The 25,927-nt window shown below is 33.2% G+C and overlaps 1 protein-coding gene across 1 annotated transcript; it reads right to left on the reverse strand.

Annotated features, from left to right (window-relative positions):
- Positions 1-1,472: 1,472 nt before the first annotated feature.
- Positions 1,473-19,913, reverse strand: LOC138318573 (serum response factor-like). The gene is made up of 8 exons (XM_069261070.1): positions 19,472-19,913; positions 16,168-16,428; positions 11,234-11,510; positions 10,572-10,685; positions 9,965-10,054; positions 9,190-9,357; positions 8,691-8,746; positions 1,473-7,124 (listed from the first exon to the last, which is right to left on the reverse strand). The coding sequence occupies exons 1-8, from the start codon at positions 19,844-19,846 to the stop codon at positions 7,038-7,040; spliced, it is 1,428 nt and encodes a 475-aa protein (XP_069117171.1). The 5' UTR covers positions 19,847-19,913; the 3' UTR covers positions 1,473-7,037.
- Between the last annotated feature and the right edge of the window lie 6,014 nt (positions 19,914-25,927).

A 25,927-nucleotide genomic window follows, 5' to 3' on the forward strand; every position in this document is an offset into this window, starting at 1 on the left:
GTTTGACTGTCGATCGTGACCAACCTCGGATGAGTGGAATACACCGTATTCATCGAACTTTTGATCTGGTCCCCTGCTGTTCGAATAATAGGGGTTTTACTGTACTTCAGATCTTTCCATGGAATGACAGTTTATTGATGCAGATTTTTATGTTGTTATGAAAATTTCCAGTATCCGTTTTTATATCTACTTAATAGCTGAATGCACAACAACAAAATTGTGTATTTGTTGTGTATATTAGAGAGTAAGATGATGGTATTATCTTTATGTTATCACACGTATTTGGTTTTGTACATCAAAACTATTAGTCTGTAAATCAAGTCACATACATGTATATCAATGTGATGTATTCACAACTGTAGTCGTTCTCATAAATCCTTTAGAGTTTACTTAAATATGGTACAGAGATACTTATTTGAGGACTTCTGACCACAAGAAAAATGATGGCTTTGTATAATAAGGGGAGACAACTTGAGATAACGTAAAGTTTAATTATCTCCCTTGTCACAAAATTATAAAAAGAATATTTTGTTAGGGATTATTTTAAGTCTATACAATTTTTTATGTTTTTTTCCCATTATTAATTGTTAAACAGTTTCAATACATATTAAAAATGCATTTAAATTTTATAAAATGTGAATGTTGTTGTTTTTCAAGATCTTTTTCACAGAATTGTCCTACAAGATCTTTCCCAAATTTCTTCGCATTGATCGGTTGCCTGGTAACTAGCATTTTGCTATTAAAGAAGGAAAATATTGAACAACAAAACAGCCAAAAGATGGCTACATATGTTTTTGACAGTTCTATCTGCATTCCTTGTTGTACATGTTTTATTTCTGCATTGAACACCCAGGACAGCCAACAGCTGACAATCATTAATATATTATCAAAGTAAATTATAATTCATGAAGATAAGCTTTCAATTGGGAAAGTAAATTGCACGTGAAATAACATTTCTTTAGGGTAAGCAGGTTCTCTTTTAGTCCCTAGTCATGTATTCTGAATTTGGTGGTCAGGAATCACATAGCTATACCCATCTTTGATTTCATCAGTTGAAGTTTGTTTCTGCTAATTTTCTAGTGGTGTATTCTGAATTTGGTGGTCAGGAATCACAGAGCTATACCCATCTTTGATTTCATCAATTGAAGTTTGTTTCTGCTATTTTTCTAGTTGTATATTCTGGATTTGGTGGTCAGGAATCAGCAGAGCTATACCCATCTTTGATTTCATCAGTTGAAGTTTGCTTCTGCTATATATTTCCCTTCTCATAGATCCATAGCTATGCATTTAAGACCACATTGAATTTTATGATAATACATTTTTCCATGCAATAATTTTGTTTGTAGGGAGAGTGAAAAGGGTGAAAGTAGAGAAAAAATACATCTTTTATTTTACTGATATGATTCCTCGTTTATTTATTTACATGTATTTTTTTTTTTGCTTTTGTAAAAAATGAATCAATCCCAATCATATATGTTTAAAATTGTTTTATTTATTTATCAAAAAATAACATGTAGGTGAAAAGTTACTTCATATTGCAAACCGTAAAAGGTTTTCTCCATATGAAGGTTTCATCCCACCATCTGCACTCCTTAAATCTCTCTGTCTCTCTCTATCTCTTTCTCTTCATCATCACTTCACAAAAGGCACTACTGTTATAAAAATACATAGTAACAATCGTCATACTACAATATCATTAACATCAATACTTGTATGCTCCTCGCATAAATATTTCAAATAATATTCTATACATAATCTTGTGAAATGAAATCATGAACATTTGAGCTCCTCAGTGGGTAAACTTGCTCACTGAAGATATTGATAATGAACTCTTCCAGCTTTTGATATAGACAGGTTCTAACATGTTTCCTGGGGTGAAAGTTAGGAGTTTTAAATGGATCAGTTGTGCTAATGCAATTCTGCTACAGACAAAAGGAAATTAGAGGCCTAGATGAAGTAATATTCTTACAATTTTTGGAATTATATTTGAAAGTTTATCATCATATTTTTTTATTGGATGATAGCCTAATACCTGTACTATTTTACTTCTGTGTACAGTTACCGTAATTGTCATGTACCATACTTTGCCAATTTAACAATTCACACAAAAAAAATTACCAAAAAAAAAAAGAAAAAAAATATTCAATTACAGGTTCATAAGAGGGTTTTGACTGTAAATGATTAATTTTAATCAATGTGAAGAGTCATCAGGCATGGAAACGCAAATATAAGTTGCTTGGAAAATAAGTTTGTTCACAATATTGGGAAAATTGATAGCACTAGATAATAGATATTTATTGGCCACCTAATGAACATTTCCAGTCACCAAAAGGCTGGACGGATACAGTGATGACAGTTGATGGATATGAAGATCACTGGGTTTTGTGAGCTAAAACCATAATTGTTAAAACAAACATTTATCACTCTCAATTTCATATTGCATAATTTACAATTAATAATGTATATTCATAAACACAATAGTTACTTTGGCCACAATATAACACTTAATCAACACAAGGTACAGATACCATACAGAAGTTGCACAAATGAGTAAATGTGAACATATTTCCACTGTTACATACATTAGAGTACATGAAATTTGTTCACAGTTCATGATTCAAGTTTAACATAACAAGGAATGAAAATACAAAGCTAGATGAGAGATAGATGATGAAATGGCACTAAAATAATGGAAAAATACATTTATAAAACAGCACACCAACATTTAATCAATACTAACTTGAAGATAAAGTATTTAAAACATTTTGGTCAGTAATTTTTTATCGTGAAAGATAATTTTGTACTTATATTATGCTTACATCCGATTCTATACATATTTTTTTTTTTTTTTTTTTTTGAGGGTATACCATGTAGCTGGTTTATTATTTTTGCAGGAATATTTCTACAATTTGTGGAATATTTCTATAATTTGTTGAATATTGCTAATTTGCTATCTAAGGTCGTGGCTATATGATCCTCAAAAAATTGATAAATGGATGAATGATATATACCATTAGCAAAAATTTTAAGTCAATTTTCTCTATTTCAATCGGAACTGCGAAAATTTTGACCTGCAAAAATAACTATACGGTATGGATGATACATGTATTACAGAACTAGATGGTTAAGATTAGGATAAAATTCTTAACTGATCAAAGTTGAATATTTCAATTGATAAGGTAGTTTGTTCAATATGAATTATTTCTGATTAGCTGGCATTGACTACAAATGTACTTAGTCTACAGGTGTAGGGTGTCCAGCAAATAATTTGTACTTGGACAAAGGGAGGTAATGAGATTTGTTAACTAGAAAGCACCAAGTATCGTATAGATTGTTTGGTATCATATAGATTGTATGGGTACTAGTCTAGTACATATATAACGATACCAAGAATGGACTCCTAGACCTATTGGGAAAAAATCCAAATATTATTTTACATAACAATTAGTCTTAACATCGCTACAATACAACAAGAGGCATAATGGACCTGTATGGATTTACTATATATCACATGATTAAATGATTAAATTGGCACTGAGAATAATCAAATTCCATCATGACATTTGATTGTAGAAAGGACAAAAGACAAGTACTAAATACCCTTAGTTAACCTCTAACCTAGAATAAGGGCATTTTGACATACAGATTAAGTCTACAAACAATATCTATCTTTCAAATTTCTGTACATTAAGAGATGTTTGGCATTGGGTTTCATTAACCTACAATATAAATTAAACCTTTCCATTCATTGCAAATTTGATTCCTTAATAACTGTGTGTTTATACATTGTAAATGTTTGAGGTTTTATCATTATAAGGTAAGCCAATAAGGGGTGATTTGATTGTATAAATACAGCAATCAACATATGAGTTGAGCAAGCTTGAAGGAACTTATTTTATACCAATTTTCCTTGACATGTAAATAGCTGATCAATTATTATGTATTTGAGAATAATTAAACGACCTAATTTATTTAATATTGTGTCTTTGATAACATGATATACATCACTGAACATCAGAAAAGAGACCATACAATGTCAAACAAGGTCACACTAGTCAAGAATGCCCTTAATACTGCAGATGATGTCAAGTGACATCAGAAGACATACAAAAAGTCTTTATAATTTCAATAGACAGTGGAAAATGAAAATCACACTAGATCTGACCAACATCTAAAGAATGCCCTTACAACTACAATAGAAGTCTGATGACATCACAACTCCATATTAATTACATTATATGAAGCCAGAAGAACATTTGAAGCTACACGATATATAAATGATGATATTTGCCCTATAAAGTCATTGTCTATAAAGATTATTGTTAGAAGACAGAGGTGGAATAAAGATAATCAATTTGAGATCTGTAAACTTCCCTCTGGACATATACTGTACAGTTACAATATACTAGTCCACGCTTGTTTGAAATGCTGGTTGATTATTTATGTCAAGCCCCTGTGTCTACATACTATAGAAAAAAAAATATCAATACAGACTGCATAACAAATATTGCATTAAATAACACATGAAGAAAAAACATCAGAAACTAATCACCAGGAACTCCATTAAAACTCAGATCATGTATTGGGGTACACCTTTATATCCAACCTTATAACCTATATGTGTATAAGAGATAATCTAACCATGGTAACATTACCCCCCCCCCCTTCCCCCAGAGTATTCAGCAAATACTGAACAACTCCTTCTGCAACAACATGTTCAAATTATGATGTAGGTTAAGTACAACTTACCAACAATTAGTCCCACATCCAGTGATTTTGACATACATGAGTTTTGTGAGTCATTATCACCAGAAGGTGATACTAAACGACAGTAAATTGTACTTTACCCACATCGTTTTGGGATCCACACCAAAACCCACGTTTTTTATACATATGTGAAGTGTTTTGCAGAATTTACATGAAAATTGCTTAAATAATTGAAATATAGAATCTATAACATTGTAATAAAGAAAGATTTCAAATAAATCTGGGATATTAAGATACATCATTGGGAAATTCTTTGATACATTGTCATGGTTACACAACTATATACATTAACACCAAAACAAAACAGACTTCACTAGTGGGTATATTAAAATGATTATATGAAAAAAGTTTTTAGTTTTATCTGGGTGGTTCATATCTTAGAATCATGTTCTGATGTTGTAACTTGGTATTACAGCTGTAAGCCATTTTAGTATGAAGGTTTTGGAATGATCATAAATTGGTGAAATATAGAAATTTGTAAAACAATTATTTAAATAGGGTGCTGATCAATAACAAGTGAATAAGTACTGAAAGGTCATCAAAATACCTTCAAAAAGCCTCAAGGTCATTTTGTCTCATTGTCACACATGTTTGTGGAAACTAATTTAAGGTGTTATTGACATTTGCATTCAAGCATAATACCAAATTATGTATTAAGCTCAATGTGCACACTGGTCAATGTGGCTTTTAATGCACTGAAATTTTTGTTGTAAGAACATGAAATTGTAAATAAGATAATATGTATTTTTAAAGGGTGGGGATAAAATGAAGGAAAAGGGTTGCCATATTTAACTAAACAATGGAATTAACCTCCTGTAGGAATTGTGATTGAATAAAACCAAATTCACAAAGATAAGTATACATTAAGTCCTTAAAAACAAAAGAACAAAATTTAATGATGCTAACTCTATACCATGACAGTATATCTTTTAAATTTCAAATTGACAGGTATAACATAGCTTATACATTATATGAATCTGGTAAATACAATAAAATTATAATGGTTTTTAAATGGCATCATAGCTTGAAATATTCCCTGGATTAAATTCCAATTGTACATCATGTATTGGAGCCCCAGAATTAGACATTCATGTTAAAATATCTTATTTCTGGAGCCAGAACCAGGGGATATTCTGGTTACAAAATGCATAACCTTGATAACAAATTGTACCTAATTGGTGAGATAAATCTATGTTAAATGTTTCCCCCCCCCTTTAAAATGAGACATAGTGAATATATTTACCAGTAATGTAACAAGAATTAGGGACAGTAAAGACAAAGTTAATCCCTACCAATTTGGCACCATGTATTCAGCAGTTTACCACTCAAATATTTGGGTTACCCCATACATCCAAATAGGATTTTGGGTCTGAGACTTTGTTTACCTGCTTGTTCAATAAGGTATGTAAGTACAGAGGTAAGCAAATCAATATGATTTCAATAGACATAAATGAATTTCTAATGTGATTGAGCGCATAATTAATTTTCTTCAAATACCACAGATTTTACAAACCCTGGCACATCTGAATTAACATACCCAGGTATGCACTCAAGGTTAAATTGACATCAAAAAGACATAATCTTATAACAGGACAATCCTCTGTCAATTCTTCTTCACAAAAAAGATGTTACGTTACAACCAATTAGATACAATGTCCAGGAGAAGTTAAATTCTTCCTTCCCTTATAAATAGTTTGCTATCATACTTAAGCTGACATCACTACTGAAGATAAGTCCATTGTGAATTAGCCAGACACTTCCAACCACAGCCTCTGTAACTTCCGTTGTTACATCTAATTTAATGTAATCCTTGTTAGCCCTGTTGTAGTCTTTTAGGCCAAATGTTGTCTCCTTTAGGATCACTTCAGTCTGATGTAGGTCTGTAGTTGTCCATCTATGCTGTTTCTTGTCAAGAACGATTGCAGTCTGTTCTCAGTCTGTTGTAGTCTTATTTAGCCCTTTCCAGTCTGATCTAGGCCTGCTGTAGTCCAGCTGTAGCCTTTTGTAGTCTACACAAGGCCTACTGTAGTCTTGTTTAGGCTTACTTATCACAATGTCAGGGTAAAAAAAGCACCAACAAGTCATTGTACATTCCAAGGAACTGTCTGTAACCTGTGTATGGTACTCTATATAGTGTAAGCCAGACCCACTGAACTTTATCCAAGGTAGCCCAAAGAAAGCAAACCTGGCCATTTCAGCAGAAGCACATGGAACGGCATCAATACAAGGCCACATGTGTAAATTAGACCACCAGAGTGATGCTACGCATGTCATTTACGTGAGCGCTTGGGCGCACTCGGCTGGCTTAATGTGATAGCCCCGGAACTACTCTCTGTTGGCGCACTTAACTGGAGCACCTATAGTGTAAAACAATCATTTACATACAGATATACATTAGAATTTATCTGGATGGAAGTTTCAAGTCATAACATGAAGTTTGTGGGAAGAATAAAATACTTAAAGATGCTCCACCGCTAACAAATGGTATTTTTTCACTATCAAAAACAGGAGCAAACGATTTAGTATTTTTCTTCAGTTGCAAAGTTACTTACTTTACACCATTACCACCATTGAAAAGTTTGAGCTTCTAATTTTTCTTTAAGTTAAAAATATGAAAAATAATTAATTGCATCCCTAAAAAATTTCGTGTCACTAAATCCTATTTGGAATGAAGTACTAATTGCGCATGCACCAATGGTGAAATAAATTATTTTATATTTTTTGTGTTAATTAGACATATATATATAGGATTAAACACCAATTATTGCTCAAATGATGAATATCATTTATGCTCTGTCGGCGGTAGAGCATCTTTAAAGTATCAAAAGAGCTTTTTTGAATACAATGTGAAGTTCAGTTAGGACAAAAAATACATAATATTACACTAATGTTTTACAACTTGTATACATGAATACATACGAGTACAATACAACTTGTATACATGTACATGAATACATACGAGTACAATACAACTTGTATACATGAATACACAACTTGTATACATGAATACATTAGAGTACAGTACAACTTGTACAGTACAACTTGTATACATGAATACATTAGAGTACAGTACAACTTGTATACATGAATACATTAGAGTACAGTACAACTTGTATACATGAATACATTATAGTTACAGTACAACTTGTATACATGAATACATTAGAGTACAGTACAACTTGTATACATGAATACATTAGAGTACAGTACAACTTGTATACATGAATACATTAGAGTACAGTACAACTTGTATACATGAATACATTAGAGTACAGTACAACTTGTATACATGAATACATTAGAGTACAGTACAACTTGTATACATGAATACATTAGAGTACAGTACAACTTGTATACATGAATACATTAGAGTACAGTACAACTTGTATACATGAATACATTAGAGTACAGTACAACTTGTATACATGAATACATATTGAGTACAGTACAACTTGTATACATGAATACATTATAGTACAGTACAACTTGTATAATGAATACATTAGAGTACAGTACAACTTGTATACATGAATACATTAGAGTACAGTACAACTTGTATACATGAATACATTAGAGTACAGTACAACTTGTATACATGAATACATTAGAGTACAGTACAACTTGTACATTAGAGTTACAGTACAACTTGTATACATGAATACATTAGAGTACAGTACAACTTGTATACATGAATACATTAGAGTACAGTACAACTTGTATACATGAATACATTAGAGTACAGTACAACTTGTATACATGAATACATTAGAGTACAGTACAACTTGTATACATGAATACATTATAGTTACAGTACAACTGGTATACATGAATACATTAGAGTTACAGTACAACTTGTACACATGAATACATTAGAGTACAGTACAACTTGTATACATGAATACATTAGAGTATGGCCTACTGACCTGTGGTGAGGTACCAGACAGGGACACAGGGACTGGTATCGTGATAATCTGCTGACCTGGAAAACAAACATGTCATAATAGCTTTAGAAGTGACAGGCTTATCATTCACACCTTCACCTACAAATGTCTTGTTGAGCTTCATTAAGTCAGGATTAGCATTGTACAATATAATCCATACATGTTTTGTCACTGAACATGTAGATGTATCGTCAAGGTTCTTGACAAAACTCAGCCATGATACATGTTGATTTAAAATACACTGTACATCCTATTTTGAATACAAAGTAATCTGCTCTTTTGAGTAAGCCTTGAATGTTATATCATGTGTTTGTAAGAGAAATCTCCTTTAATACATGTTGTCTTCTAATATTAGTGATATCATGATCAAAAACCTGCTCTCAAGAGCAGATAATTCTGCAAAGCAAAATAACAACATAAATATACAAAAACAAATTTATACATCATAAAATTTCCAGGTTCATATTTCAATTTCTGTTACCTTCTGTCTGTGTAGGGAGTGAGAGACTTGTCGCTGGTTGTGGGAAGTTAAATACGGAACGGTCCTGTAGAGTGGCGGTCGTAGGGGCATAGACAATGCCCTGAGGCGTCTGGTACATCACCAGCCCTGGGGTAAGGCCACCAGATGTCTGTGTTGTAGGTGTTAAACCTAAAAATTGAAATAAATTATAGTTATAATATATATACTTTTCAAATGGTACATAAAAAAATTAATATCACTCAGACAAGATAAATGTACGGTAAATTAACAGAACACTTATAATGATAGTTATACATATGTAGTAATATTCATGCACAGTTTAAGAAACCAAATGATGCAGTGACATCATCAAAAGTCTCCCTCAATAGTATACTAGGATATACATGTACAGACGAGACTGTCCCATGTGACTTTCCAAGAGACCATTAAAAATCATCCTGATCAATTGGTCTGTAATTAATGGTTCATATATTTATGAATAATCACCATTTTTTTAATGATTGGATATACTTTTGATAACAGGAGATTGGTTAAGTATGACCAGCTACAGTGTCGTTGGTTTAAGAAGAAAGTTTTGTGGTGTTGCCAAGCTGCGGACGAGAGAAAATAGCAATAAATCTTGAAAATTAGCTTTTTTTCTGGAATTTCCCAAAATAAATTAGATTATATGCTGAAGTCTTTCACAACCTTCACCTGATCTGCCAAACTCGACATCATATAGATATCTATAATCAAGGAACAGTACCATCTTTTCCTATTTTTCTCCAATGCATACCTTGTGATGAAACACTCCCTGTAATAGATGGTACTCCATTGTTTTGTCCTGATTCTGATGACATTATATCAAACTGGCCTAAAGAATTGTCTGGGGGAAAAAACATATGATAAAATTAAGACAATTGAAAATTATCTAGTTAAAAATACCTCTTAACACTGACATGGAAGAAATCAAATGTGTTTTAATAAGAAATGATAGAGAGTTATCTCCCTTACACTGCAAAAATATCTCCAGAGAACAGAGAAAGCAAAACCATTATTAAATGATGGAGATTTAGGGATCTGTAATTTATTAATTAACAGATTGAATGAATTCTGAATTCGATTGTGCATAAAAATATATTTAATTGTACTGTACCTTATAAAAGTGTACAGTAATTCAAGAAACTTCAAACTTTATAAAAGTGTACAGTAATTCAAGAAACTACAAACTTTATAAAAGTGTACAGTAATTCAAGAAACTACAAAAGCACAATTTGTGTACTGCAACATAATTAGAACATGTACAGAAAGCACTTAAATATGTCTATCTCTAACATCAGACTATTATAATCCACCAATACATGATAGGACAAACACAACTATATATCCTTCCTAACACTCACTGGGTATGGTGACAAGCTGATTTGTATTGGGTATTCGGTAAACTGTCTGTGTCGTCTGTTGAGCCGCTGATGGTAGTTGTTGTCCGTTTTGTTGAAGTGGAATTAACGGTGTGCCTGAAGTAATGAACACATTGTACATGTATAATAACATGTGAAATACAAAAGGCACACTGGGCCCATTCCATTCAAAATCTACGGAGATTACATTTTAACAAACATAAAATGTTGCAGTCGTATTAAAAGTTTGTAAAATAATGCAATGTATCAATTTCTTTTCATGCATAAAACAATTTGTGATTTCTTCAATATCCTGCAAAATCTTACAATTATCTGGATATATTATAAACAATAGAACTCTGGCGATAATTTTTCTAGCGCTTTCACCCTTGCTGCCCTCTTCAGATCTATTATTTACATATTCCGTTTTCTCATATTACAGAGTTACCTCCCATGAAGGTTAGTATACATATTATGAAACTCATGTTGATTTCTTTAAAAAGTATAATGTTAGTTTCGCAAACAGATGACTTCACAATTAATACCTACAAGCAAGGGCAGAAAACTCTGCAATACGCAATATTTAACTCTATATAAACACTTACACTTTGGCTTGTATGCAACAATATATATAAAACTATTTTAATCTGGAATTCGGATCTTACCAGGAGGGACTAAAACTGCTCCAGTGGGGAGACCGGAGAGCTGCATGGTCGGTGCTGCCTTGTTGGGTGTCGAGTATGAGGGGTACGTGGCTTGTGTGGTCGGTGTTGTCGTCGTGGATACAGGTTGTTGGAGGATCGTGGAGGCCGGAACAGAGGACGGGGAACTACTGAGGACCATACCCTGACTCTGGGATGCCGGGACATATCCTGAGGGAGTCTCTGGGATCCCTGGGGTCAAGGTACCTACAGCTAGCACTGGCTTCATAGCACTATCCAGCTGAAGTAAAAACATACATGTTAGTAAATCCCAAACAGATGGAAATGTCCTAGAGAAGTACACCATCAAAACTATGTTATTCAGTTGTCATGCAGTTTCCATCTTAAAAGAAAATGTTCATGAAGCTTAAGGTGAACCAAAGTGAAAGTGATGTGTCAGCTTATTTAATTAATTGTCAATATATAATACCAGGTAGCTACGTATTCTAATATCTTTTTTCTTTACATGACACACAATTGTTTTAAAATATTAATATAAGTTCCAATAACAGGAACTGTACAGAATAATGTAGGTCAGAAGATGTAAAGGTCACATAATTATGATCATGACCTAATTAATATTCTATTATGTAAGTCTGTCAACGTTATTAATTGAGGAAGGGGACATTATTATGATTATTTAGTCCTGTATCCTGTATATCAGTCCATGTGTCAAAAGTTGCCAAGACCAGTATATATATGCCACACGAAAAAGAAAACATAGCTTATGGATTTTTTAATGAGGATCATAAAAAAGCACTTTCAATCTCTTTAATTCATTGCGAAATATGGCTTCATCATCTATGAGATAAATTTTTGCGGTACAAATTATATTGGGTTTTACTAGAATGTCCTATATATGCATGCAGTCTCTAGAATAACATTATTTTGACTAAAATTTGGCTTGATAATGTTTGTTTTTGCATGTCTGATCCTAGATTTTATACAAGGGAAAGATAATCTAGTACTAAAATTCTCCGGTCAATGATAATATCACTTAGGGTCTGGTGGTAAAGTCTAGGGTTTTACATTTGCACTAAACCTATATACATGTTAACCTAGTTGGGTCCTGCTTATTTTCCAGCACACAAGAGATGTTAACTTTATTTGTTACCACAGACTTCACTGACTTAGCATATATATAGTGGTCAACAGATCTGGGGTGGCATACTGATCACATGATTACAGTGTACAACACCACACAGACATGTCCTTTATGAGTGTCCACCCCAGGTGGTCAAGGTACCACCCAGGAAGTTAGGACCATAAAGCCATCCTTACACAAATGGACTTAAGCTGGTTATGTCATAACAAGGACAGACACAACAGGAAATAAGGTTTAACTTAGTTACCACCAGATCTAGACCAGACCTGATCTTTTTCTATAGACTGTATCCTAATATAACCCCCTTCCCTCCCCTCAAAACTGAACAATGAAATCCAAATCAACTTTTCAAAATTTCCTACATAATCATTATCTTCAATGGTTTTGTGTTTGTATTTTTTGTAACAAGAAGCCTTTTATGAGTTGTTCAAATGTAAATACAAAGTATTTCACAGGAACAAACATATCAAAACAATATATAAGATTCATATACATTGTATCTTAACAATGAATGAAATATCAAAATAAACTAAGTCTAATTGCATCATTTCATACCTAGACAGCTACATCTTCATGAAATATCTTATTAAACCATTAATTGTAAGAATGTAAATAAGGCATTTGTAAAATTCACAAATGACTAATTAGCACTATATTATTTATGTGTATTAATTAATAATTTATTAAAGAAAATACCCAGTAGAACAATGTTATTTTTAACAATGCAGATAATAATTGAATAATTGTACAAATGGTCATATGTCGTTTGGGATTTTCATAAGATCTACATATGTAGCTGTATGTATAATAGGTAAAACCAGAGATACAGCTGGTTCCACAGTTCCATCTATTTGGATATACAGCTGTAGCTCACAAATCTAATCCCCCTCCCCTATATACCACAGGGAATCCCCCATCAGATTTTCTCCAGAGTTGGTATAATTAAAGCTGAGAGAAGCCCTGCTGCTATCTCTTTCAAGTGTCAGGTCACCCCCTCCCCCCTCCCATCCCCCACCCCTAGCTTGCAGCCAAAAAGGAGAAATGACTTATATATCTTGGCTGGGATGAATCACTGCTAGAGGATATATACACAGCCTGACAACCCCCTCCCTGTTCTTCCTCCCAGCATCAGCAGCAGCAGCTGTATGTGGGACTATCTCCTCATCTTATCTCCTCTCTGTATAACAACACATGGGCAAAATATGCCAATAAGGGCACACCGCCAAATTTGTGGGACACACAACCATCCATCACTTTCTTGTACAAATTCTACACAGAAACACATATGTACATGTGTATTCTATATATAGATGTGAAAATTTAAATATTTTTATATGAATACAAGTTTATAGTATTGAACTTGCACAAACTTTCATATTCATACCTATACTCTTATGCATGCATGTTTTCTTAATTCCTTGCATTGACACTAGTACAAACCAGTATGCATGAACTTGTTACCACTGATATTTGTAGATGTGTACGTACTGATATTTTTTTTTTACAAAAAGATGTGTTCAAGTACAGATATCCTTTGATTGTGATTGTGATTCAATCTTTATAATTTGGTATTTAAATTCAAAACTTTATTTTTCTGTTCAATAATCTATCGCAAATTAAAATGATAAGTTATATGATCACACTGATAATTATAGTGTTCATTTATATATGGATAATTTCCTCAAATGTCAGGCCCTAGTACATACACAGGAACCATGTGGATTTCCAGTACCTCACCCCCTGAAAAGAAACAGACACCACTTTCCTGTATGGTGCCTCAAATACCAAATGTGTAGAATGGATGTCCCTGTGGGAGGCCCCACATACCATATGTGTGTAGCTACCTCTCCAGAAGGCAGGGGGAGTGGGATCTGGGGAGGGGGACTTGACTCTTACATGGACTACATCCAATTATAGCTCCAGATAAAAGCATCTCCTGTTACAAGAGTTTACACACTGGGCCAGGAGCTGGCAGAGCCTACATACATATTTGGTAATGAATGCCATATATATGTGTATGTGTTTCCATGGAAACTAGCTCCACTCCCCCTCCCCAGTCTCAGCCCCTGATTATGGTACTAGTTTCTTGATCTTTAACAGATGTCTATCCACTTATATCAGTCATTGCTGAACCAAACAGAATAATTTTACCCATAATTTACCATAGATGTATGTGTAGCAAATCTGTATCTTAACAGTACTTAATAGTTGGAGTAGCTTCAATTTAAGGATTATGTGATATTTATCATCAATCAGATCTTCACTTTTTGCATTCTTTGTTTAATTTGGTTTGGTTTATTTGTTCTACTTTCTATCAGTATATAATGCAGTCAGGGTCATTATGGAGGTATGCGAAAGCTGGAGTACCTCGAGAAAAAACACCAATCAACCTAGCTACAATTTAATCAGAGCCAGCAGCTGCCCACTGATTTTCAATATAAGGAGTTTTGTGCTATTCAACTATTCTTTTTACATTCTGAAATATATGTTTAATCAATATGTTATTTTTGCAAAATTTTAAGAATTAAAGTTAAAAATTTAAAAGAATTTGTCTATAACTAAAGCTAAAATTCATGTCATTACTTCTAAACCAGTAGAGCAAAGTAAAAATTTTGCACATGGTTATTTTTCTATGTATGTTTGAATTGCATGCATTTTATACAACAAATTTTTTATCATTTACAACAACAAGCATATTTTTCCTAATGAGGGCCCATCCTCCTATTTGAGGTCTCACTTACAATTATGGTACCTTAAATTAAATGCAGACTGTATGAAACTATGAAAACTGTACAGGTTTCTATATATGATTTCTTATACAAATTAATTAATGGCTTAAATACTTTGTGCAATAATTTAGAAAATGGGTAGGCCAAATTTAGTCCTACCCTTTCACTAAATGATTGCACAGTTATTAGTAAGGCAACAAATGCATCCATATACCAGGTATATTTAATATCTTCCTTCTGTAAGTCTGTGCAGCCTTTGAAAATCTTTTCACTGCATTGCAATATGTAAGACTATGATTATCATGCATACATTTAATTCTCTCAATAAATAAGAGGACAAGTGCTGAATGTTAAAAAGTTAGATAATATCAATATATGATACATTAATGCTCTTGTTTGGATATATGTGACACACTACTACTTCACCAAATCGCCCAATATACCAAGTATGATATTTCAGTAGTTAATTACATAGAAGAAACACCCTGGCCAAGTTTTTTCTCAAATAAGAGTCAAAATATAGGTCACAGTGACCTGGTAATAACCCCATTAGTAAACAACTCACTGCTTGTCTCATTCTGATTCGTGGACAACCATTATAAAACATGTACACCCATTGCAAGTATTAAGTTTTATGAGTGGGGGAGAGTCAGAGAGCACCAGAACAAGTTGTTTTCTTGAATGTAAGTCAAAGGTCAAAACACAGGTCACATTGAACTGATTTTGATATATAACAAGCAGCCTGACCCAGTCCCCATATGTTGTTGGACCCAGTTGCTGTGACTGATAATGTAGGGAATTAGGTCTAAACAAGCTTTTGCTAAATGTATAAATAGGTTCAAGGTCAAAATAGAAGCTATCTAGAAGTTATCTGGCTTTGGTATGGTGATGCCTATGCACCTACACCTTGAATAACTACAATTGATATACCAGGCAATGGTATGAAATTTCAGAATCAGCTGATTCATGGCCTTGGTTGTAAGTCAAGGTCATGCAGTCCAAGGTCATTCCTCACACTAATCGCTGTCATCATGCCGACTATTTTTTTAAAGACTTTGTCTTACCTTACTTTCCTCTTCACTAACTGCATAACTGAGTTCTGTCTCCTCGAATCCTGTCGGGTTCATTCGTTGTTCAATGACTTGAGCAGCCTGAGAGCCCGGGGGTGGGTCTGGAGAGTTTAGACAGGTCTGAATCAGGGCTTTACCACTGTCACTGGTTATCATTGGCTGGAGTTTACGGGTAGCAAAGGTGTACACATGACCTGTCTCACTGGCAACCAACAACATCACCTGGGTACCCGTCAGGGTAGATAACTCATAGGCCTACAACAGGAGAAAGGTCAAGGTCAATATCTATAGCTTTATAAGCTCAATACCCTTGTGGTACCAATCAATGCACAATTGATATGACACCATAGTTTTAGGTCAAAATTTAGTACCATATCATTTTGGTAAATAACACAAATCTAGAGGTCAAGGTCAATTAACAATTGCATGGCTAGTCTGAGTTCACTGCTACTACTATATATGTCTACATTGCATTGGCTGTTCTGTATGAACAGATGATACAGATTTTGAGAGTAATGAGATTTATGTGATTATTACACAGGTAAAGGTCAATATACCAGTCCCTGATAGTACCATATAGACAGATCTAGATATCACTGGATGCTTATGGTCAAGTTCACCACACTCAGAGTCAGAATTATGAAAAATGATCAAATTAAAGTTACAGTTAAATTTCTTGTATTTTGTAATTAATAATTAATAACATAAAGAGTTTATATTCAATATGAAGGTTAGTATTTTGGGCTAATAGCAATGGGAGATCAGGGTCATATATTAGCTTTTTACAGTTGACATCACTTTTATTTAAAGCTGCTCCACCGCTGACAAATGGTGTTTTTTTTACTATCAAAAACAGGATCAGACGATTTAGTATTTTCTTCATTTACAAAAGTTACTTACTTTACACCATTACCACCATTGAAAAGTTTAAAGTTCTAATTATAATTCAAGTTAAAAATATAAAAAATAATTATTTGCATCCCAAAAAAATTCTGTGGCACTATATCCTATATGGAATGAAGTATTGATTGCGCATGCACCAAAGGCAAAAGAAATTATTTTATATAATTTTTTCTGTTAATTAGACATATATATACACAACTAAACACCAATTATTGTTCAAATGAAGAATATCATTTATGCTCTGTCGGCGGTGGAGCATCTTTAATGCATGCATGCATGCACATGTAATCTTCTTATTTATACATGCAATAACATATAACTGGAAATATTATCTGGAAATATCAAATCATATTATTTTTATAGATCAAGAGCAAATAATATTTTGCCTCAGTTTGGAAAATGTTACTTTGCACTAAGAAAAAAAATAAAGAAGGAAATTAATGAAAGTGTTAGAAAGAATTAAATGTTTATTTATTTTGCAATTTTCATTTAATTGGCCGATAAACAAATACCACTATATGAGATGTTTGGTAAGAAAACTATGCTTTGACACTGTACAGATATATATAGCTATAGGATGATTACAACAGCTGAACCAGAATGATTCAGCAGACTGAAAGATGGTTGCTAAATTATAATTAGGATGGGGTGTTTGATTCTTTTTCATTACAATTTCCATCTGAAAAATAAAATACAAATTTTGACAGTGATTCACAGAACTTGTCTACATTAGTCCTGTTGAGTCGACTCATGCTTAATTCCCATGGGACTAGTCAAAATGTTTTAGAGCTCATGATCACTATATCTCTTAGTATTAAGACTTGACAACATTTTGGAATTTGCTTAAAAAAATCTTACATTGTACATAATAGTATTGAATCTAACTTTAATTTTATACACTTCAAATGTAGATTTTAAAGTCACACACCACTGATCAAGACCCAATTGTACTGTTTATCTTTTCTTCTATATTCTTTTGTCGTAGTCTATTACCTAGCTGTAATTATTATTGATCATACCATAAATATTGCAATATCAAAACTATTGCATATTACAAATTGCCAGCTGTCAATCACATGACAATGACATGTGATTTTACATTTTATATTGTGTATGCTATGATGTTTGGTTGATATTGAAACACATGCGTTTGCGAGTATGAAGTGTGACTACCTAGCGATTGGTCTGTAGGTGTCATTTCAACAAATTTTGTAAACTAAAGGGACAACATTAATTAAATCAACATGCACATTGTAAACTAAAGGGACAACATTAATTAAATCAACATGCACATTGTAATGACTGAAATTGTGAACAAGTAAGAATTAATTTGAAAGGGCCACTATATTTCCAAAATGGATTTTAATTTTAAAATCTTAACTGTAAAATGAGTTTAATAATTCTGTAGAGTCCCAAAAGTTATTAGCTTATTTAGATTACCATTAATACTATATCTACTTCCTGAATAATTATAAACAGAAAAGTTTAATGTAATTTCTTAATATGTACCCAATGTGGTATTAATCTTTATAATTGGCCAGGCATATCAATGCTCAGATGTCAAGATTTTTTACTTTTATCAATTTTTTTTTTCAGAAATGTAGATTTTCTAGCGTCTCTTTCGCAAATGTTGAAATCCTAGCTTATATTGGGTGGAGAGTATTTATATAACGACTGATTACACAGTGTAAATATCTGAAGTCACAATTTGACTTGCATCCTTGCAAAACAGGCAAAGGAAAATTGGTGATTTTTATGTCCATGTAGGGAAAAATATATTGCAATTGGTGATTTCTACAAGGAAGTTTTAAGGTAGACTATGCATTTCTTTTAAGTAATATTGGTAATTTAACTCTTCTTTAATCTTTTTTTAAATTTCCACTCCAAACAATAATTTTAACATAAATTTCCAAAATCAATTAATGTTGCAAAATTAATTATTTATTAAAAATGTAATTTCAAGAAAGTGTTTTGTGGTTGAAATTTGTTGACATTTTAATGATTTATCGTATTAGTCTAATTGATATCACATTTTTATTAATTGGGTTAATCAAAGGTAACAATACGTAAGCTTAGATGTTAAAATGAACACACACAAAAAAACATGCACGGGACAATATTAATACATCTTTATCGTTTTATTGTAACGATAGACATGCAGGGTTAATAATAAAATCAACTAGCAACAAAGCAAACTCTAAATACACTTTATAAAAACACCTTTATCTATTTAACGAGCGCGTGCAGCTTCTGTTCGGTATTAGCGTGATACAACGTTACACCATGCTCGACCCCTGTCAGCTCAACTTGTGAATGGACAGACCTTTACTACCGTAGTAAGTCACTTCCTAATACGGAATATCGAAACACACGCACACTCAAAAACTTTGCTAACCTTTTTCATTATCCCCGTTTTCCGTTTACTGAATGTTGTGTAACGTCTGAGTTTGTTTTCAATGAATTCCATTTTAATTTTAACTCGTCCCTTCGTCTTTTTTCCGGGTTTAATCCCGATACCCATAGCTCGTAATCCGTCATCTGAATCCGAATCGTCTTCTAATGTTGATGGGTCAACTTGTTCCATGGTCAACGTTTTCCCCGGTCCCCCTGGAATGGTAGGGAAAACACTTTGGCCTGTGTTCATCATGTGCGAACCATTCATGTTTACACGTGCTGCCTGTTCACTACAGTAAACTGTACTGCCAGTCGGCTCTGCTCGTATGGAAGGATAGTAACCCTCCTCTTCTGTCTTAATTTGTGACTTCTCCATAAAGGCTAAATGTTGCCGCAGCGCTATGTGTATACATACGCACTAAAAGTAGTTCTTTTCTGGATGGATAAATGAGTCTATTTTCATCCCATTTCATTGCAAAACATTCATAAAACCAATTGTAAAAACTACACAGAATATAGATAGTAATAAAACGTTATGTTTTAACCGGTTTGTATAAATGCGGATTAATACACTATAGTTTGTTTCATCCATGTTTGGTAATGTGGGGTTCCCAAATATGGCCGCCACGGCCAAATATGGCTTTGGTCTTGATCGTATAAGGAAGTGTAATCAATAATACCCTAATGTTCAATCAAAAGGTAAAACTTGACCAAAATGTGTTATTTATGGCTATGACACTTAGTCAAATACATATTTGTTATCTTTAATGAGTCATTAAAGAGATAATAAAATCTATTGTAAGACTACTATATTTGATTAAGCATTGAATGTCGCTATATTAGAATTGCATCTGGTTATAGGCAAAAAAATATTTGCAAACTGTGCGAATAGTTTTTTTGTATTGTTACTTCATTCAAGTGATCAGCTGCATGGGCCACTATATATTTTACATTGTATTAGGTAAGTGTGTACACGTATGTGTACATTATGTACCTGTGAACACATTATGTACCTGTTCTTGAACATATTAAAGTGAATAGTCGGGCAAAGAAAACCAGTCTAAATGCGTTCATTGGCCTTCCAAAAGTTCTCACATATTAATACGACGGCCAAGTTCTGCTTACGTTTCCCAGTTCTGACCATTAAAGTAAAGGAAAGTTGAAAGCATTGAAAGCGAGGCTGCGGGGAAGTGTAACCACGGACATAGTCAGCCGGGAGGACGTTTTAGGATTACTATACTTTAAATTAATTTCTTCGTACGCAGACAGATTTTGGCGAGAGATTTTTATTTCATTTTTCTATTTCATAAGAAATTATACTGGATACATTCACACCATTTTTACCGACTTTAGCCATCCTTGCCCGACTGTTCACTTTAAATAATTGATTGTGTGTTACAATATATAATACACAAAACAGATGTCGCTAACACATTTATCAAAAATACTTGTCAATATTGAGAAATATGGCAAGCCGTTTAGGCTTTACTTGTTGAAATAAAGATATAAAGATGAATTTCAATAGGTAAAAACCCAAACGGTTTGCTATAGAGATATCGTTATATGAATAATGAGCCTCTGATAAATGCTATAATGTTTACAGTTCCCGTTCACAATAATAAGCACCAAATTAGCCGAATGATTCTGTCTCTAAAATGATTTTTGTTTATTGATATGTTCATTTTAGAGTCTCTAAAATGAACAAATCAGAGATACAAAATGATAAAAAGGTTCATTTTAAGAGACAGAATCATTCGGTCTTGCACCAAATAGCGGCCTGCTAAGGCAGTTGCTATTTCCTTTCGTCAAAAGCAAATTAAATATTAGATTCGATCCTTCGCCGCGACACACCGACTGCATTTGTCTTCAAAGCATACACATGGATATTGAATGCTAAAACGACTAAATCGACGTCAAAACGCCAATCAAATGCCAAACGACTAAATAAAACGCATGTATCAAATGCAAAACGACTCATCCAATTTCATAGCGCACATCGACTGCAAAACGACTAACCGTCAACTTCCAATTGCACAGGAGCTAGTACAGCACAATCATAGGTATTAAACTCGCCTGACAATATATGTCAATATATATTGAAATATATTGTCAGACGAGTTTAATACCTATTAGTCCGCTAAACCTGCCTATATTATTAGGCTTTTTTATTTTTTATTTTTTTTTTTTGCCTAATATATATTAGGCAAAAAAAAAATAAAAAAAAAAATAAAAAAGCCTAATAATATAGGCAGGTTTAGCGGACTAAATACCTATGAGCACAACTCAACTTCAAAACTTGACACATTTGAAACGTGCGTCGAATGTAAAATGGATAACTCAATTTCAAAACGCACATCGAATGGAAAATGTAAATCATATCATCATGCGCCTAAAATCGAGTCAACTACCATGCATCATATATACATACATAAATCTAATCAATGTCATAAAATGGGTGGTAGATTGACTATAATGCACTGTATAGTCACGACATACGGGAAGTAACTCCCATATATATCGATTCTAAGCGTTGTCTAAAAGGAAATAGTTTTAAACTGTAATTCTCTAATCTTGTAATCCAAATTATTGCGTTTTGGTTTACGAATTTCAAAGGAGGTTATCAAAATTGTGTTTTCAGTAACACTTTCTTGCACCACGAGCTCGGAATCTATAGAAGTTTTTGAGCAGGTTTATTTTTGCTGGAAATGAAAAATTGTATTACTATTTCTTGTTGGAATATCGATGGCCTTGGAGAGAAATACAAAGATGATAATTTCATTTCTAAAATAAATTATGATATAAACATCTGTCTGGAAACTTGGACCGGTGAAACCTCGATCTCTAAAATACAAGGGTTCAAATCCTTTTCGAAAATAAGAAAAAAGAAAAAGAACGCTGAAAGGAATAGTGGTGGAATAATAATATATATTAGGAAAACCATATCGAAAGGGATCACATACCTTATAAATGGGTCCATCTCAAACAACAGAATGCGGATAAAACTGGATAAATCATACTTTGGTAGGAAAAACGATATATATTTATGTGCAGTTTATGTGCCTCCAGTTTCATCGAACTTGAAAAATGAAATATCTAAATTCAGTTTGGATGGTGAAATCTTACTGGCAGGTGATTTTAACGCTAGAACTGGGAACTTGGCTGATTTTCAGAAACACGATGACGTCTCACCTCATGTCTCGCCTCTACTAACTTTTTATACCATTGATCGAAATATGAACAAACGCGAGTCACTAGATCAAGTAATTAACGTTCAAGGGCGGCAACTCATAGATTTGTGTATCTCTTCAAGGCTACGGATATTGAATGGAAGATATCTAGGGGATTTATTGGGTAACTGCTCTTGTATTAAACACAATAGCGGTAGTGTTGTTGATTATGTTTTAACTCGTACAGGCAAGCTTTCCCCCGTAAACTTTTTCGTTGTAGAAGAACCAACTTACTTGTCAGATCAATAAAATAGTCGAAAATCCGAGAGTGATATTGCCTCCCCAAAATACTAGATATTATGAAAACATATCGATGGGAAAATTCCTCAAATGGTAAACTTATCGAAGTATTGGGGGATATAACTATAAAAGAAGATATTCTTAGGCTTGAATCTACTGATATCCCATGTACTAATGAGGGAGTTGAAAATGCAACATCTTTGATTACGGACATATATGAAAAATTACAAAGACGATGTATGTCGGTTAAAGTACGTAAAAAAGTGAAACCAAAGCGAACCAAAAAGACACTTTGGACAGACAAGGATTTTTTTAGCATTAGGTCAACGGTTAACAGTCTGAGCAATAAACTTAAGAAATCTTAATATGATTCACAGCTAAGGCTGAAACTTCTGTTTCATTGCAAACAAATTAAACATATTGAAAAAAGAAAGAAGAATATGTTTAAGCAAACAATTCTTTAAAAAAATTAAATACCTAGTTAACAGTGAGTCTAAAACAATTGTGGCAAGTACTGAAATCCCTCAAATCCCGTAAAATTGATGACGAAGATCCCCCTCATTGGCAAGATTTTTTAGCACATTTCAAAAACTTGGGGAACATAAGCAACTATCATTATCCAGAGTTTAAAAAGGAAATCGAATTGAAACTTAATCAGTTGAAAGAGTAGCTGTAATATTGTAGCTCAAAAGACTTTTAGACAGAAAATGTTGTCGTCTTTAGAAAGGCATAGTAGGCCGGGTACGTATATTCGTTCTATTGAAAGAGCAGTTGCATCAGAACAATATTACGGATAGAGCTATAACAATAAAAGAAATTGAAGATGTTATCAAGCTCATTAGGAAAAGAAAATCGGTCGGACCTGATTATACATCCGATGAAATTATAAAATATTCTATAAATGTTATGATTCCGTCACTAGCAAAGTATTTTAACGCAATTCTATGCTGTGGTTGCTATCCTAATTCCTGGAATAAATCACACCTTTAATATTCCTGTTTTCAAATCTGGTGATGCAGATATCCCTATAATTACAGAGGCATCTCTCTTCAAAGTTGGCTGGCAAAAATATTTAATTCAATTTTGAATAATAGAATTACTGTCTTTATCATCAATTATGCAAGATATGATCTATCCAAATCAATTTGGTTTTCGAAAAATAGTAGAACCACTGATGCTTTACTCGTTCTTAAAACATAGTTGAATAAATACTCGCAGGCGAAAAGCAAAGTATATGCCTGCATTGTTGACTTTAACAATGCTTTTGATAGCGTTTGGAGAACAGGTTTACTACATAAACTTGCCGAACAAGGTATCGGTAAAAATATTTTCAATATAATATGCGACATGTATGAAAAAAACACAATCTTCAATTAAATTCAAAACGTTTACGTCGGACTATTTTGATATTATCAGAGGGGTAAGACAAGGAGACAGTTTAAGTCCTACATTTTTTAATATGTATATAAACGACTTATCAAGCATTCTGAAGTACGACCCACTCAAACTAGGAGATGTAGAAGTAGGTAGCTTATCTTTTGCAGATGATTTAGTGATTTTATCTGAGAGTCCATAAGGGTTACAAAAATCAATAACCGAGCTCGAAAGCTACTGTGGAAAGTGCCAGCTATCAATAAATATAACAAAAACGAAAACGATGATTTTTCGAACGAGAAGCACCACTAAAAACAAATGTGTTAAAGTTAAACCATTTCTGATTAATGGCAAAGAAATTGAACAAGTAAATGAGTATAAATATTTGGGTACAAAATTATGTGATAACGGAAAATTTTCGCTTGCTGTTAAGGAACTTTGCGCGAAAAGTAAAAAGGTTTTAATCTCAATTAAACAATACCTTAACGGAATAGCTGATATACCCATATGGCTATGGAAAAAGTTATTCAATACCCTAGTCAGACCAGTTTTGACGTATAACCCTGAAATTTGGTATGCTGATTATTACAGCAAGATAACAAATGCTAGTAAAAGAGCTTACTCGAACAAGGCTTTGTTTTACCCATTTTCCTTAATTGATAAAACACCATTCGAGTAAATTAATTTGAAATTTTGCAAAATGGCTTTGGGTGTTGGAAAGTATGCATTGAATATAGCTTCCATGGCTGAATAAGGACAGTTTACTTTAGATTGTTTCATAAATACACAAGCTTTATGTTATTTAAGAAGAATCTCACAAAAAGACATCAATGTCCTGGTGAAAGAAGCACTGGCTGTCAGTAAAAATATACATGCAAATGGAACGTATTCTTGGTTTTCTCATGTTTCTAATATCATAAAGGAAAATTAGATTTCTTATAAATTTGAAAATGCCAATCCTAGTAGGACGTTTAAACCTAATCTGAAACTATTATTCAAGAAATCGATACAAGGTACATTCAAAGCCATTTTTACAACTAAGATAAATAAGTCAGATAATAACAGTCAAACTTTTTTTATACAGTAAATTTAAACAAAACTATAAGGAAGAAACATATCTTTCTTTTAAGGATTTTGAATTAAGGAAATTGCTCGCAAACTGCAGTTTTATAAATCGAGGCGGGTACCAGGGGCGTAGGAAGTGGGAGGGGGGGGCGCAATTGGCCCCCCCCCCCCCCCCCCCCCGCGTTCCCCAGGATGGGTAGGGGGGCAAACATGTCTTTTTGCCTCCCCCCCCCCATTTTCGCCAAGTGAAATGTTCTAAAAATGCACATTTGGAAGAAAAAATGGTCCTTCTGCACATTTTTGTACTTCATTTTAGAAAATTTTCCCTAAAACGTTCAAAGCCATAATGTCCAAACATTTAATAATAAAAATTCAATACACACGAACTAGACTAAAATATCCATCAAGGTATTATACTATTTCAAGAAATGCTTCTTTAAAGATTAATTTCTTTAAATATTTTAGCAAGACAATCAAATCATTATCATTTTGAGTTGTACAACAATGTGCCGATGGTGTAAATCCTGTATGTTCAGATCGAGCTGGGTTGC

This window comes from Argopecten irradians, chromosome 3 (genome assembly GCF_041381155.1).
Source record: "Argopecten irradians isolate NY chromosome 3, Ai_NY, whole genome shotgun sequence".
Taxonomy (NCBI): Eukaryota; Metazoa; Mollusca; class Bivalvia; order Pectinida; family Pectinidae; genus Argopecten; species Argopecten irradians.